A 17189-nucleotide genomic window follows, 5' to 3' on the forward strand; every position below is an offset into this window, starting at 1 on the left:
GCAATGTTAAGAGAAAGAAAAGTTCTTACATCAGCTCCATTAGGACCTTGTGGACCTCTTGGACCTGGAGGACCAGGTGGACCCTGTATCAAAAAGACAATTTGGTATATTTAAAAAAAAAAGGTAAGATAAATAGTTCTTTGTTGTTGTTTGCCAGTTAGAAACAATATCCTCAACCTTTAGAGGAATTTTAGTCTTCAGAGTTCTACAGCAGGGCTGAATTGCTTCCAATGCATGAGTTCAGGAGGGATCCAAGCTATATGGTACCTGAGTTGAAAATGACCTGATTAGGACTCATGAAGACTGGTTTCCTGAATTGCATTTTTCCTGCAGTTTACCTATACACACTTTCTTCTGTGCAAGGGCCCCAGAGTAGCTTATCTGTCTGTTAACAGCCATGTGATGCTACAGATGGACAACAATAAAAAAGGCTGGCAATTGTTGGATGCGTGTGCGTTAGGTAGACAGCTTGCATCTCAGTCAGGACCAGCCCAGAAGGCATCACTGCACTTCAACAAATATAGACTCAAGATCACCCCGAGAAACAATGTAAACATAGCAAAATAGTATTAGCCTGCAATTACAATCCCATGGAAAAAGTGCAACTGATCCTTGGTGGTATGGTAACAGTGCCCTGGAGTTGCTATTTCGGAATAGCAGCTCTGAATTCTCCAGTGCAGTAGTCTCTCCTTATTCTTCTTCATTCCTGACTCTTTTTACCTTGTCCTGTCAGACACGCGTAGCTACTTCTAAGTATTTTCTTACATAAATCTTCATCTTAAAGATGAGGAGATGGATTCAGGAATGCAAAATAAATTCCAGAGATAGCTCACAATACACAAAAAAGTTAATTCAGGAGTAGCTTATCAAATGGTGAGTTTCTGAGAAAAGACAGTAATACATGGATAATATTTATTGTGAGAATGACTAGTGGGGAAGAAAACTCACCATTGGGCCCACATCGCCATTTTCACCTTTTTCACCTGGTGGGCCAGGCAAACCCTAAAAATCAAGGAAGAAAAAAAAAAACAAACAACTGTTAGTAGAGTATCTGCAATAATGAGATATAAATCAATATGAAACAATAGAAATCAGATCCACATGTGAAACTTGGGCAGGGGCAGGTGGAGGGGAGAGAGGGCAAGGAAAGGAACAAAACACCGAAATTCAATTACAATAAATAAATCAATACATAAAAGGAGCTTTTCATGTTACAGCAAATGCATATGTAGTCCTGAACTGTTTAAACAAGGTGAGACAGAAAATAATAATAATTATTATTATTATTTATACACAAATGCTATCTAGGGTGGCTGAATTCAGGAACATTGCCATCATTATCCAAACCCCATGTGTGTGTTTGGACAATATGATTTATGACATATATATATGTCAACAAAACATGATTGAGGCAGCACAGTGAAGTGGCATGCAAAAATGTCTAAACTACCTCAGTACTGGAAGCTGTAAAACTGCATTAGCAAGGTGTCCAGTGGAGGTAATGAATCCTGCTGAGAGGCACTGCACTGCTTTAATGCAAACTTTCTTACAAAGAAAGTGTCCAAGTTTGTCTAGTAACAAACATCAAGAGAAGGAAAATGAAGATGATGCTAGTACTGATTCTAGTATAATGTTATCCCACCTAGAAACAATATCACTCCTAAGTTGGCATTTCTAAATGCAGGATAAAATTTTGGCTTCTGTATTGTGCAGATTACCCTGAATCTGGAGTCAATGACAATACAATATTGATATTACATTAAGATCTGGTTCCAAGTTTCAACTCCAGTGTTCTGCTATTTTTAATGCATCAAATTATTACTACCAGATTGGAAAACGTAATTTATTGTCTTTGCTACAGAACTGTATAAAAATTATGAAGTATCAGTGTATCAACACAATATATATTTGTCAGCTGTCCTCCTACTTTGACACAATCTGAACTGTAGAAAGGCTCATCAAAATTCAGAGGTGTACCTTTTCTAAAATAATGTAAGTTTCAATTATCTAGTATGGTGAAAACTTGGCTGACATATCAGTGAGTATGGTTATTGTAAAAGCCTATTTACTATTAAATAATCAACTATTAAACAACACAGTTGTGTTTTTATATAGTCTTTTTGCTTGTTTTAAAAGTTATAATCTCAGACCCTGATTTTGCTAATGTTAATATAAATATTAAATTTAAAGCACAATTTGTACAGTTTGCAGAGGATGTATTTATGAAACTTCAAAGGTAATTAAACATTTTCTTGATATTTCTGTCTTCAAAAATTCTCAAAAGCCATTTACTGAACACTTATTCTAATGCAGAAAATTTCTTACTGATTTAATGATATGGTATTTCATACATCATTGGACATGGCAGTTCCTTTTGGCAAGAAGTAGTGGTTTGTCATTTTATATTTCAATATTTAAGTAAAATTGCCATAAAATGATCATGAGATCGCTTAAATATGCACATAGATTTTCAAATTTTCTTGATTTTCAGCTTGCTTTGTTAGAAAGCCCTTTATTAAAGAAACATAATCTTAAAAGTAATATTTTATATATTAAGGAAATTCACAGTTAATAAGTATTCAAAATTCACCATTATTAAAATTAAAAACAAAATTATTTTTATGTAATATCCACTTTAAGTACTATTACTACAATCTAATTGAAGTAAGTGCAATATACTTACCATAGAATATTAGATACATGAAAGTGAAAGCTCTTAATCCCAGCAGCTCATTGTTGCTATGAGAACTGCATTCCTGAATAAAACAATCTCCTGATTTCTCAGTGACGCTTTATAAGTAGAGGGTAAAACAGTACATGAATTTACCTGTAAGCCAATAGGGCCTGGAGGGCCAGGGAAACCTCGAGGACCTTCATCACCTTTTTGCCCAAACATTCCTTGCTGACCTCTTGGACCTGGCTCCCCATCACCTCCCTATTTGGAAAGAGCAAGAAACAAAAACATCACAGGTCTGAAAACAGAAGAAGCTCTTGTGTTATCACTGGACAAACAACTGGAAGAGGGCTCAGAATTAGCTCTAACGTCATTACAAATGTATATACCAACCTGATGAATGAAATCTGTTAAACAAATGGAACATCAGACTGTGTCCTGGTTTAAAGTAGATCAAACAATACAAGCCTCACATTAATTTTCCCTGAACACCTATTCTCTTTCATAAACTGTGTAAACATTCTAGCTGTTGAATACCTGCATATTAGTAATATATGAGTAGCACACAGTCTGACCAATATTTACTCCTAAAAAATTCATAACTTTTGAAAATAAACCCACAACTTTGTACTAGGTGAATTTTAAAAGACCATCTCTTTTAACTGCATTTAGTATCAAACTGATTTGAACACCGAGTGATAAAAAAAAAATATCAGACAAGTTGTCTGAAGGGATGGTCTCTGTTCACTGCTTATAATATTTCATTTTTAATAATGAAATTTTAATAAATAATAGCAGTACAGCCTCATTTATAATGAACAACTGAATTTAAGGGCACAATGACACAACTGTTATTAGTGATCTGAAATCTGTTCCTGAATAAGTAGCACAAATTACCATGTACTTCTAAGAACTCTGAAGCATCAAATGATTTTTAGCAACATTGTGATTTGCTCTGAATAAGCTACTTACAGCTATGCCAGGAGCACCAACAGGACCCTGGAGACCTGGTGGACCTGGAGGACCCTGCAACAAGCATTGAAAAGGAAGAGTGAGTACTCTGGCATCTGGAATGAGATAAACAGCAAATATATTTGCATGATCAAACGCTATTGTTTTTACATTTCTCCATGGAGAATGTAATATTATTCATAAGACTTTTCCATTCATAACAAATAAGCAGTTTGTTCAGCTCTTAAAACTCAGATTTGCATGTCCATAATAAACCTTAAACTGGCATTTATTGAAAGTGCTTGCATTTGTAATGGTTTCAGAAAATTTAAAATAACTCCTGTGCAAACATGAAGCAAGATGGAAACTTTTTTTTTTTTTTAATTAAAAATATCAGGCCTTTTAATGAGAATTAAGTAATCACCTAACAATTTACCCTTAAATGAAATACTTGTTGACTGGATTAGTTTTATGAAATTGTAAATATTTTATGGTGACAGCACAAAGTTTATTTTGACATCTAATACCTGCACTGTAAGTTCATTTTGAGCACTACGAGCCACATTCTCTTTGATATTATTCCTCTTTTCAGGAGAATGGGAAAAACCGTATCTCAGAGGAACTCCTTAATTTTATGTGTTAGTCTTCCAGAACAATAATTTTGTAGGTAACACTGTCCATATTTTAACGTTCTGTTAAACAGATTGATATAATGATGAAATTTAGCCCCGAATCTGGGAATTCAGGACACAAATTTATGATGGTTAAAATGGTATGCTAGGTTGAATCTGGCTTTTTCACCAACTAGACAGGTTAGACTTATGAAGAAAAGAGCTCAGAAAGCATTACATTCTGCATGGGTTGAATTCTAGCCTGTCATTTCTGATGACAAAGAGGTTTTCTGCAGTTTCTGGCTTGAAAAATCTAATTCAGTGCAGAAGCGTGCTTGAATTTGTTTGAATACCGTGCTAAGGCTACAGTTAAAATATTGCACCCTTTATGGGAAAAGGAACTTAAGTCTTGCAAATTATTTCTTTCTTTGGGTTCTATGTGTATCTTAGAACATCTTATTTTCTACGTAGCTGGAAAATTTAAACAATATTTTTCTTCTCTTTTCTAATGACCTTTTTTTCCCTTTTACTCTATGGAACAATGGCAAGTATGATGTCAATACGAGAAGCAAAGCTCTTTTGATTCTATTGTGAAAAATCTAAATGAAAGCACTCTTAGGAATGCTCTTGTAGATTGGAAGGATTGCCATGAGAAAGGGAAATAGCATGTATGAATTAAAAAAAAGTATTGGAATGCCCGCATTCTACACATTGCAGGATGCCTCTGCTTTTTCCTTCATTTTACAGGGCCCAGAACAAAACTTACATATTTTTAATCTCATTAAAATATTCATTTTGATGTGACGTGTTGTTTGAAAGTACTTTGATATTGACTAATTAAAAATTATTTGGTTCATCCAGATTCCCTTTTCTATTGCATTAACAATAAATTTGTGCTATCCCTAATTGAATATGAAAACATACTATATTTTTTGTTAGGTGTAGTACAGTTAAAATTCAAGCTTAAATTTTTATTAGTTTCAGAAAGGGAACTGAAGATATTTCAAGCTCATCTTAAACAAGAAAAAGGGAGCAATTTTTCCTTGTCAATGTCCTTGCTGTGATGAGCAAATAACCACTGAGGATTTTATGGGTGTGCAGATACTGTAAAAATCTACCTCTAATGTCCAGTGATTTCAGAACTGCGTACTTACTTTCTCTTCAGAATCTTTCAGAGGTGACTAAAAAGGCCTTTCCTCTGCCCCATATACATCTGTCAGCATGTTGAAAGGAAAGCAGTTTTGAAATAAATTCTGAAATCGTCAGGGTTGAATGAGTGCAACTGAGGGCAAATAGGTTTCAATACATAGGACTCCAAACAGAGTAAAATGCATGCCTTCAAATGAGCAGACTCTAACAGTGGATAGTGTATTTCATGGAAAACATACAGTATTTACTAATGCCTTACACCTTGAGACTGAGAATGTACATGGTACATTCTCAAATGATTATATTGCAGACACCTTATTTGTAAAGCAGGTGTGTGAAAATGAGTTCAAATACATTAGTATTCACTATGGAAACAGTGGTCACAGTCTAATGCTCAGTATAACTAGCCAAGCTAAAATGGTCTGAAATAAAAACTCCAGCATATATTTTTTCTGATTTCTCTGATGAACATCTTGATGAAGAAGAAAGTCAAAGGTAAGAACAGAAAGATATGCATGTGAGTGCGTCAGAGTTTAAGTGGAACTTGGCCATGACCTGTTTCATATGCTTCCTCTGCTCTCTCCTTTAAATGTTTTTCTATTTATAATATTTTTCTATTAATGCAGAGCCTGTAATGTAATGGATCTCTTTAGGGGGACAAAGAGGAGCAGAATACATAACTTTGTACTCCACAGCTGGTTTACCACTGCAAAAATAAATAAACTAAAATTGATTTTCAGTTAACTGAGAAGTCAGTCATTTTGAAAATGATTATTTTAAATGCTTTCATTTGATAAATTAATTTTACCAAGTTAATCAAAACTAAAACAGCTTAGATTGTGTAAGAGTAATTTTAGTTCAGAAGCAGGGTTTTCCAAACAGCTTGGTTAGATGTAGGTTTTATGAATAAATGGGTTTTATAATAGAAGTGCTCTCATTCATATGTATAATATTGCATTCCTTGTGTAAATAGGGCATTGCAAGTAGTTTATTATAGCACTTGTGATATGATCTAATGCAATGGGATTGTGAAAAATACATACTCAGCACTGAAAACTGCAGAAGTCTTTCTTTCTCACATAAATAATTGAAAAAGACAGCCTTATCTTTAGAAATGAACAAAAGTAGAAAACCCTTGCCATTTTCTTGACATTTTATCTCCACATTTTTTTTCTATAAAAATATAATAAAACTAAATTGCTTGAAGTTGTTTACATCTTCCCATAAAATATCATCTGATTTTATGGAAGCCATAAATTTGCTGTGGATTTCATAAGTAATCTACTTTTATGATACTGCATATATAGTTATAACAAGCAGAGTGTTTTCAAGATAGCAAATGTGCTTAGTTGTGAATAATTCTACGTTGTGTTCTGAGTTTTTCTATCTGAAAACCAGTGAAATAGAAGACTGAATTTTTGGCTAAGAAACAAAACAAAATCCTAATTTGATTTGTTTTGAATTTTAAAGTGGGAAAAGCCTGAAGGAGGAAGTGCTTGAACTGCAGCAGTGATTTTGAAATCCAAAACCAGCTCAAATTAAGTTATTAGAAGCCTAATTAGTCCCAAATTCACTACTGTGCCTATTGATATTTGAAAATTTTTATAAGGCATGGCATGTGGAGTCTTTACTGTTCTGAAATACTGAATAAGTTAAGTTCACTCTCCAATAATTAAATACTCTTTTTAAAAAATTAGCTGTTTTAGTAGATTTTCTATTAAGTTTTTGTATTCTTTACTGTTATGGCTGAAAAGACAAAGTTGGGTGTATTCACACAATCCAGACAGTTGATTTAAACACAGTAAGATAATGTGTTCATATTCTTGATCTCTCCCAGTACAAAGTGAACAAATTAAAATTATACTGGGAAGATGCTTAGGAATTAAATTTATCCATTTACTTTTTAATGATTCTGGAAGCTCTAGGAACCTAACAAGCACAGTGCATTTTTATTTAGTATTTCTAATAATGGTGTTAAAACTCAATATTATTTTGAAGAAACATTTTTGAAATAGTTCTTTGTTTCTATTCACTAAGGTAGCAACACTATATGAGTAGTTTATGCACGAACACCTTTTATTTATGAAGAATGAAATGGGCAAAGGACTTTGCTACTCACGTTTTCTCCTTTGTCACCTTTACTACCTTTTTGACCCGGTTCACCAATTTCACCCTGTAATTGAAAGTTAGAAGTTATTTAGAATGGTCTCCTTCACACTTAGCTGACTCCAATATCACAGTACCTTTAAATGTTCCGTTTGATATGATTATTCTGTGTTTTATGTTGCAGTTTCAACCGTGAAGGCCTAAAGGAGGCAATTCTGCATCAATCAATAGTGTGTCATTTTAATCTGGCTATTAACTGTTCTACTGCAAAGGCCCCAAAGACCTGGCTTTGAAGTAAGAGTGGTACTGAGGTCTAAACAAAGGAGATTGTGTTCCTCTTGTCACCCTTGGTATGAACTTGTAACAAAAGTATTGTGATTTACAGACTTGCTTAACTGTATGTGAACAAATACTTTTTTCTCATTGCAGTGTACAGTATTTCAAAATTTCAGTATGATTCAAATTGCTAGGAAAACATGTCAGAAAAGCTTACCTTATACAATAATAATAACAAAATTAAATTAAATCACAGAAAATGCACTCTATGTGGAAAATCACACTCATGCATTATAAAAACAAACCTCAAAGTCTTTACCTTTATACAATGCTGACTAACAGGACACTGCCGTATTTAATACAAATGATCCTAAAAGATGCTGTGTCCTGAATTCTGCCAAAAGTTAACAGAATATCTCTGCTGCTAACATATTTTTCTGACACTTTCAACCTATTACCAATGATTCTAAATCACTATTCACCTTGTCACCATCTTCTCCAGGAGAACCACTTGGACCAGCAGGACCAGGAAGTCCTACAGGACCTTGTACTCCATCACGTCCAGCTGGACCTTGAGGACCTTTTTCACCCTGGTTTTGAAGAAAAGGAAGTGATGCACATTATCACAGGAGTTTAATTAAGCTTTCAGTGCAGGTAATTATATTAGCTATACAGCAATACAGTCCCAAATGCACCCAAAGGTGTTCTAAGACAGCACTAGGTCTTCTATGCAAGTGGAAGCTAGAAGCAGGAGTGAATTCAGTGCTGCACTCCTCACTTCCCTCCAGTCTCTTACAACTTCTAAAGAATGAGTTCACTAATATTCAGAATCATCATAGAAAATACAAAGATCTTACTTCTTACTATGAGTCTGTTAAAAAAAAAAAAAAAGCTTAAGCATGCCACTGTAGCAACTGGATTACTAAATGGGTAAATTAATTCCAGATTAAAACTTAAAGATATCTTGTCCTAACTCAGACCTATAAGTGCATGCAGGATTACAACTGTAATACACATATGTGTCCTCTAAAACCTTATCTCAAAAATAACTTCTTTCATGACAAATTTCAAGTAACAAAAGTCTTCGCTCTCAACAATTGCTGGCATTATGTTAGGTTTTTGGTTTTTTTAGTGCTTTTTTTTTTTTTTTTCCAATTCTTTTGCTGGTGATTATTTTATTTTTTCTTTGCTGTCCATAGAGTTCAAAATCATAATTTCATTTCAGGAAAGCATATTTTGGGATGTGAATAACTGAATTCAGGAAACTAAGGAAAATGATATTACCTGAATGTCTATAAAACTGAACTTATAAATAATTCAAATTATCTGAATTTTTCTCCAAGCTATATTAAATCCATTCGCATATGATAATATAAATGAACGTGTATGTCTTAAGATTACTGTAAGTGGTTTCACACTATCAGAAATATTCTCTCAATGTATTCAATAAGAGAAACAAGATAATTTAAAATATTTGTTACAAAAACTTTTTGTTACAAAAGAAACAATATTAGAAATGAAAATAGCAACATAAGATGATTATAATATATCAGGGATGAGTACAACAAGACATTTAAAAAAAAAAAAAACAGAAGGAAACAATAAATGCTAGAAAACATATCAGAAATTTATACCAAGTAGTAATGGAAGCTGAGGACAAATATACTTGTGCTTTAATGCAGAGCGTCTGTATATAAATTTTAATGAAAGACTGATTTGAGCATATTGCTTACTCACTGTTGGGATAATAACAAGCTTAACACATCTTAGATGTTAAAGGGTATGCAATAAATGTTTTACTATTTAATTAATTTCATGCATTTAATAGGCAAATACTAATATGGTAAAAAGTAACACTCTGAAATGAAAAGTCTGTGTTGTCACAGTTCTGTGTGTCTCTGTGGTTACTTACAGGAGCACCCTTCTCCCCTGCAGGGCCTGGAGGACCCTGAGGTCCAGGACGACCTGGTAGACCAATTGGACCAGCAGTGCCTGCTGCTCCACGTTCTCCTGGTGAGCCCTAGAAAGAAAGAAATGTTATAAGAGAATTCTGATTTAGCAGTGTTTTTCATGACCTTGCTCAAAATTTCACATCTTTGGCCAGTAGAGAAGATACCTGTACTATTCAGTGAGTAGTACCTTCTTTGCATTTTCTCTTTTTTTTTTTTTTTTTTTAATATCAATTTCTGTCTTTAAAAACAGAAACCAACCAGGAAAAAAAAACCAACAACAACAACAAAAAACCATCTGCAGAACAGATTGGAAGGCTTTGTATTTCTCTTATACAGACTATAAACTCATTAGTGACCTTGTTTTGTCTGACTTTCTGAGAAGAGATATGTAATTATAGCTTTTATATACATTATGTGGTTGTAGCAGTATTTTTTACTGATTGCTAACAAAATGCTCAACAAATGAACATCTCCATAAATGAAAAATGCTACAGACAGAGGAAGGTAGCTCCAGGTAGCTCAATGCTGATAATTGAGTAGCCTGCAGGTGGCATATTTTGAGTTCAATTTGGGCATCCTATCCCTAAATGGGATACTGAAAAATGACTGTTTGACATTAGAAAGACCCTTCTCCCATCAGCATTACACACAGTAGTATGAGAAAGGAATAAAACAAACTTAAGGTAAAGACAGCAGACAAAAGAGCAGTTAAAAAATAAACCATTAACAGCAAAACAAAACAGAAAAACATGCTCTGGAGTGCATTCATGCACCTCTTTCTTTTGTCCAGATCCCTCTAAGCACAGTAGTTGGCACACACAGTACTTGGAGCAGTCATTTGTTTGGTATGCTCACAGATCTATGTACCAGCCAGACAGACCATATAACTGACTATGCTAGTTAGAAGCAATTGGTACTGGGGGGAACTGGAGGAATGTTTACTTTGTTTACTTACAATAGGGCCAGGTGGACCTTGTGGGCCTTCCCCTCCTTTTAGACCAGCGGGACCCTAAAAGATGAAAAAAATATTTACCTCTTACAATGGAAAATTCTGGTTATTTTTGCAACACATATAACAGGAAGAACACCAAAATCCAGAGAAACAACTGAATAGATTACTTTCTGGTTATATAGCCAGTGGTACTTAATGATGGATACTTGGTGAGTCTTCGCCTACTGCATTCATTTTTAAACATAACTGAAGGTTGTATGAATGAAGAGGATTCATCTATTGTTTTCATTTATTTAGAAACCATGTCAAATGTTTGTAGTGCTTGATATTGTACCTGCGCTCCTGGAAGGCCTCTTTCCCCAGGGAAACCACGAAGTCCTGCTGGTCCATCTTTCCCAGGAATACCTTGAGGACCTGGGTCACCCTTAAAATATATCACATTTTGATTGAACAGAATTGTTTGAAATGTGATTGTTTGTCATTAACTGAGTACTGAAAATTAAATACTAGGTCTTAATTATAGTAACGACAAAAGAAGATTATGTCCTCAGCTATTCAATAAAATAGTTTATAAATACGGTTAAGTTTATAACAAATTTTGCCAAAATATAGCATTAGTTATAGAATATAAATGGTGAAAAATATAGCCATAAAAATCCATTGAAAAATAATATTCATTAAAAAGTTAGTGTCCATTGAAAATGGATGACTGAATTATATAGTAATTAGACAATTGGTAGTTTTCTTTTGCCCCACTGGTGAAAAGTAAGCCAAGAGCTAAATTTGGTCAGTGAAATACTGCCTTGTAGCCAGTACTACATATCCCACTTTAGATGTTGTTTTACAATTTTCTACCTTGGTGTGAACAAGTTATTACTATGCATTTCCATAACAACTGTGCGGTATATGTTTCTGTATTTTTTCAATGACAAAACTAATTACTGGCTTGAGCAGAATCTTTCCATCTTCAAAATTCTACTGTGTGAAATGTATCAATTATGATTTTATGCAGCATGTTTTACATGATAATTTGATATACAAGTATGTCATCAATATATCTGCCCTTTCCGAAAGTCCCATCATACCTTAGCACCTTCTTTTCCTGCAGCACCTGGGAGGCCTTGTTCACCTGGTGGGCCAGGAGGACCTGGATGACCTCTTTCACCAATTGGGCCAGTCTCACCAGTAGGACCCTAAGCACAAAGGTAAACCCCAGTCATCTCAAGGTTTTTTAATGTCTAGAGGGGGCAGATTCTCAATATCCAGCTGTTCTGAGTGAGCATGGTTAGCGTACATTCCTCACCTTTCCCTCCAGGCGAAACTGACTTACAAAATATTTTTGTCCTATAAAATAAATATTGCATTGCCTTTTGCTTGTAGACACGCCTGAACAGTTTCCACAGATTGAAATCTTGACCTTGCTCCTAGGCAATGAAGCTTAAAACACAGTGCATTTCCACACATGGAAGGAGGTTACAAAAGTATATGTATGGGAAATTCATATACTGTGCTTGTCTTGAAACACTGCCTGTACTGTTTTTCTATATAACATGAATTGTAAGGTGAGAGAATTGAAAGATATCTCTCTAGATGCACTAGTAGAAAACTTTCACTAAAGGAATTATCTATAAAAAACCCAGGCAATCCAAATGTCTGATTTTTCTGCAAATATGTAATATCAGATAAAATTGAACTTTGTTGGTAAAACACTCCACAATCTAAAAGTAATTGAGATTTGATCTCTGACAAGAATGTCACATAATACAATTGTTCTTTATAAATTATTTTGCATTAGAAATCTCACTTCACATGCTTGACTTCTGCTTCATGATGACATCAAGAATACACACACAAAAATAGAAGTACAAAAATAATCTCAACATTCACGTTTCATGGAACTATTGGTAAGTACTAAGTATAACTTTGTTATGAATAATTTGACACCAAAATAAAGATAATCATTGATATATTTCTTTTAATACAACAAATATAACTGCCCTCTGCATTAGTTATAATATAACCATTAAAAATCAACTTTATAAAGTTAAGTTTAATGAAATGAAACTTAAGTTTAATGAAATGAAACTTAAGTTTATGAAATTAAGTTTAATTTAATGAAATTAAATGATGTACCTGAGGGCCAACAACCCCACCAGGACCAGGAGGGCCAGTTTTTCCTTGAAATCCCTGTGAAATAATCATAGAATACTATGTTACCTGGGAAAATATATAGAAGAGTCAAATTCTTATCTGTTCTGAAGAGGAGAAAGAGAAATTCCATGTCATAAGTTCTTCTCTTCAGAAAATAAAAATGAGATATTCTGGTTTTCCAGAATATGCTTACAAGTGAAGGACTGATTATTCTTTCTTAGCTCTTAGTTCCAGCTCATATGAGTTAATGCAGTAGTAAAATTTCCATTCAGGTTTACAGATCTCTCTAGGTGAACTTGATTAGGTGATGCAGCTGAATGACAGCTGAAAATACATTTTTACATATGTACATCATGAATCATAAACCCAGATACATAAATATTTTTTAAAAAAATGCTTTTTAAAGAAAGGCATAGAAGGTGGATTAAATTGGACGGGCCTTAGAAGGACCCAGTTTGGGGTACACTGCAGACTTTCTGCAGCACATGCTGTGAATATGAGGTTCACACAGATGACTACTGCATTGTGCTCCTGTTTGGCTCTGCTCGTGGCTGCTCTGTCTCAAACCTCACATGCCATCAGCTAGCTCATAGAAAATGTCCAGTTCTGGGCTCCTCAGTTCAAGAAAGACAGGGAATTTGTAGAGAGAGTCCAGTGGAGAACCACAGAGATTACTAGGGGTCTGGATCATTTCTCTAATGAGGAAAGGCTGAGAGAACTGGAACTGTTCAGTCTGGAGAAGACTGAAAGGAGATTTTATAAATGTTTATAAATATCTAATAGGCAGGAGTCAAGTTGATGGGGCCAAGGCTATTTTTGGTGGTGCCCAGTGACAGGAGAAGGGGCACAAACTAGAACATAGGAAGTTTCATATAAACACAAGGAAAAGCTTTGAGGGTTTCAGAGTCCTGGAACAAGCTGCCTAGTGAGGTTCTGGTTCCCCTTCTCTGGAGATATTGAAAACCCATCTGGACACTTTCCTGTGCAACTACTTTAGAGAACCTGCTTTAGCAGGGGGATCAGATGAGATGATTTACAGAGGTTCCTTCCACCCTTATGATTCTGTGATTCTGTGTGTGATTACTGCCGTATCACAGCCAGGGGTCTCTGCCTAAAAGCCTGTATCTTTCTCCTACCATCCCCACCTGTGTGAAAAAAAAAAAAAGGTATCATTTGGCCCATATTTCTTAGAAATTTCTCATCATGCCTCAAGGCACAGTCTCACTTCACTAATTCTGAGATATGAGTGTTTGAGTATTAATTTTTACTACTTCTGTTGACTAGTTAAGCACATTCTGATGTTACCAACTGATCAGAGGAAGGAGTAATCTCACCTTCATAGTATGGAAACAAAACAAAAATTTCTCATGTCTAACCTACTGTACCAGTAGATAACTGCTATTATATTATCTCCCAGTCCCAACCTCCTTCCCTTTTTTCTGTTGCTTCTATTTTTTTTAGTTTTGGTCACACTATTCTGACTTCAAGAGGTTTACAACAACAGCACAGTAAAGCTCATGTACTTACAGTCTCACCCCGCTGTCCTGGATGTCCAGGCAAGCCATCTTTACCAGGTGGGCCCTGAAGTTGTAAAATACATTAAAAAAATAATTTCTTCACCATTCTTAATATTGAAATAAGTGTATAGTTAGCTGCAGGAATCTCTGATGTCTTTTATTTTAGACTAGTCTTTAGCTGCACAGTTTTTAGCTATTGTTTTAACGATACATTTTCCTTGTGTCCTTCCTGATGCATATTAACAGTTCCTTGGAGAGTGACTGTTGGGCTGTCAAATACATGAGTTTTCAAAATGGATTTCAATGAATTCAGAGATTTTGGAAATATTTCTTTTCTATTTTTCTTTGACTAATGACTCAGTTAAGAAAAACACTACGGATTATGGGAGTATTTTATGAATTTCAGTTTTTGGCAATGGCAGTAAAAGTAGGAAATACATTCATAAAAAAACAACAGGTGGTTTGATACTTTTGTACTTAATACAAGAGTGCAGAAGCACACTAGAAAAGTAGTTTGATTAGTTTAGGCTGCAGCTTACGTGTACAACTATTTCTACACATTTCTGCTTCTACTCCTTCCTCTCCTTCCTCTTTATTTTTTTCTCAGTGAATCAACTGTTAAAAGGAAATATATATTACTGTATTAGAATTTTGCTTAAATTCAGCTTGTCAGCTACCCAGACTTTGGCATCAAGATACTTGAGGATTTCCAGTTGGCATATTGTGTTGAACGTCATGTGTGCTGCACTGATGATGTCTGAATTATCACTTTGAATATGTCAGTTCTTGTCGTAGATTTAGAAGTCCATAAGCATCAAGGAAGTTTGTATGTTTGTAGTCTAGACATAAACCATCTCTTAAAAAAAAAAAGTCTTAAAATATTACCTTCAGAAACATAGTATGAAAAATAATATTCTTGTTATTGTACCTACTTAATTTAAAAGATACTCACTGGGGGTCCCTTTGGTCCAGGAAATCCAACAGGTCCTTGAGGCCCTTGTGGTCCCTAGTATATAAGGAAGCAAACAGGCAAAGTTTTACTCCAGCTGCCACAACAATGGACTGAAAAGTTTGCTTCAATTATAAAATATATAAACTCTGTAGATAATATATCCTCGTAAGTCTCAAGCCTCATCTACGTTGTTATAAACATTGGTACAACAATTCACACTAACAGACTGAAAACAAGACCATTTTTGTAGGAATGCAATTAGAAAAAAAAAAACAATTTTGAAGTATTTCTATCTAATCCCTGAAATAGTGGATAATAAAGTAGGAGTTAACGATGAGTAAGGAACACTGTTTTCTGTGTTGCATAAAGTATGGGAATTCATTCATAGTTTGGTGGTCTGCATTAACAGAATAGATGAATAGATGAATATTCATCTTTGGCAGTTTCTGCAGTCTGGTAATATTTCAAGCAACTTTGATAACAATGCAAATTTTCAAACAGAATAAGCTTTCCAAGTTACTAGGGAGAATGAAAAACATTCATGACTTCATGAAAAGTAGTGGAGATGGTTAAAAAAAATGTGATGCATGAAAATTTTATTTCTATAGTTTTGTATATACATATATATAGAAAGAGAAAAAAAATTCTTGCAGCATTGTTTCACAAATCTAGTGAAAGATGATGATATGAGTAAGCATACTGTGTATTACACATAAGCACATACATGTATGTCCACAAAGATCTGTGAACATAGATCTATGCACCTACATATTTACACAAAGTGCTAGCTTACCGTTTCTAAAATTGTTATCAAACAATACAGAGGCCAACTCTTAAAATTTATTGCTGATATGTTCAAAGGGACTGCATCAGCTTATTAGAAGACTTTTTGTTGCTTAGTTTTTAATGTGCTGTCAAAGATTAGCTACCTGAAATACCTTATTTATTCTGTACTGTTCCACAGCTGAGCTATGTATACTAATCATACAGTGCAACCCTTATCCTACTCTTGGTATAAAATATGTGGCTTTTTAAAGTGTCAGCTGTCAAAATATGTTAGAAATGTTGCTTTGAAGTTTGAAGCAAAGGATCATAAGCAGGAAGCCACATCACCCAAATTACGCTACCTTTTAGTTCCTTTGATAAAGTACTGGCTACTTCTGAGTTCATTAGAGTACAGAGCATGACTGCCAGAGCATGACAGCCTCCTGAAGTAGATGAAGCAGTATGCAAATGTAGCTGAAGAAGAGGTCACTTGTGCCCAACCTGGAGATTTGTCCTTACGTGAATCTTACAGAGTAATATTAAATCCGAGTTAACTAAGTGCAAAGCAAAGGAGGAAATCTTTGTGATGTTACTACGCTGTCTTCCTCATAAGTTCCCACTGTATTTTGACTCTCATATCTTGAGCCTTTTTAATGAAAGAAGATTTCCATTTTGTTTTTTATTGACAAAATGTCTTGCAGATTTCAAGTTGGTATAATGATGGATTATGTAAGAAATAGCACTAGAAAACTAACATCACGTTATCAAAATTACCTTTTCTTTTTGTCATTGAATTTCATTTTAGCAGTAGCCAGACAAAACAGATTGTTTAATATTTACATGTCTGGTACCTGGAATAGCCTCAGCTGAGTAGAAATGACAGTTTTAGTCCTTGGCTGACATTCATCCCTATTGGAAAGCAAACAGATAGCACACGCTTAAATTACATAAGTGATATCATATGTGGGGCTCTGTGATAACTTCATCTTTTTGCTTGAATCAGTTTATCTCCAGGGATGCCTTCATCTAAGATGACCTGCTCACTGTTTTCAGTCCCTCTCCTGTTCCTTTTCCTTATAACCTCTTGGAGTTATCAGTAAGCCCCTTAATCACTAGGCTCTGCTCTTCAGCTC

At 34.6% G+C, this 17189-nt stretch overlaps 1 protein-coding gene and 1 long non-coding RNA gene across 5 annotated transcripts in view; one reads left to right on the forward strand and one right to left on the reverse strand.

Annotated features, from left to right (window-relative positions):
* The window catches only part of COL11A1 (collagen type XI alpha 1 chain), a 203138-nt gene that overhangs the window by 30896 nt on the left and 155053 nt on the right, over positions 1-17189 (reverse strand). For all 4 annotated transcript variants that reach the window (XM_048945451.1, XM_048945453.1, XM_048945452.1 and 1 more), the window contains 13 exons: positions 15292-15345; positions 14350-14403; positions 12805-12858; positions 11757-11864; positions 11006-11095; positions 10675-10728; positions 9680-9787; positions 8250-8357; positions 7505-7558; positions 3647-3700; positions 2828-2935; positions 949-1002; positions 30-83 (listed from right to left, as the gene is read on the reverse strand). In XM_048945451.1, coding sequence (XP_048801408.1) covers positions 30-83; positions 949-1002; positions 2828-2935; positions 3647-3700; positions 7505-7558; positions 8250-8357; positions 9680-9787; positions 10675-10728; positions 11006-11095; positions 11757-11864; positions 12805-12858; positions 14350-14403; positions 15292-15345 — 954 coding nt within the window. The remainder of the gene's footprint in view (positions 1-29; positions 84-948; positions 1003-2827; positions 2936-3646; positions 3701-7504; positions 7559-8249; positions 8358-9679; positions 9788-10674; positions 10729-11005; positions 11096-11756; positions 11865-12804; positions 12859-14349; positions 14404-15291; positions 15346-17189) is intronic.
* Positions 20-17189, forward strand: part of LOC125693472 (uncharacterized) — a 39766-nt gene continuing 22596 nt past the window's right edge. The window contains exons 1-7 of the long non-coding RNA XR_007377112.1: positions 20-123; positions 3639-3725; positions 7676-7841; positions 8270-8421; positions 9682-9780; positions 11780-11876; positions 14284-14396. This is a non-coding gene — a long non-coding RNA (uncharacterized LOC125693472). The remainder of the gene's footprint in view (positions 124-3638; positions 3726-7675; positions 7842-8269; positions 8422-9681; positions 9781-11779; positions 11877-14283; positions 14397-17189) is intronic.

Source organism: Lagopus muta, chromosome 5 (genome assembly GCF_023343835.1).
Source record: "Lagopus muta isolate bLagMut1 chromosome 5, bLagMut1 primary, whole genome shotgun sequence".
NCBI classification, from domain to species: domain Eukaryota; kingdom Metazoa; phylum Chordata; class Aves; order Galliformes; family Phasianidae; genus Lagopus; species Lagopus muta.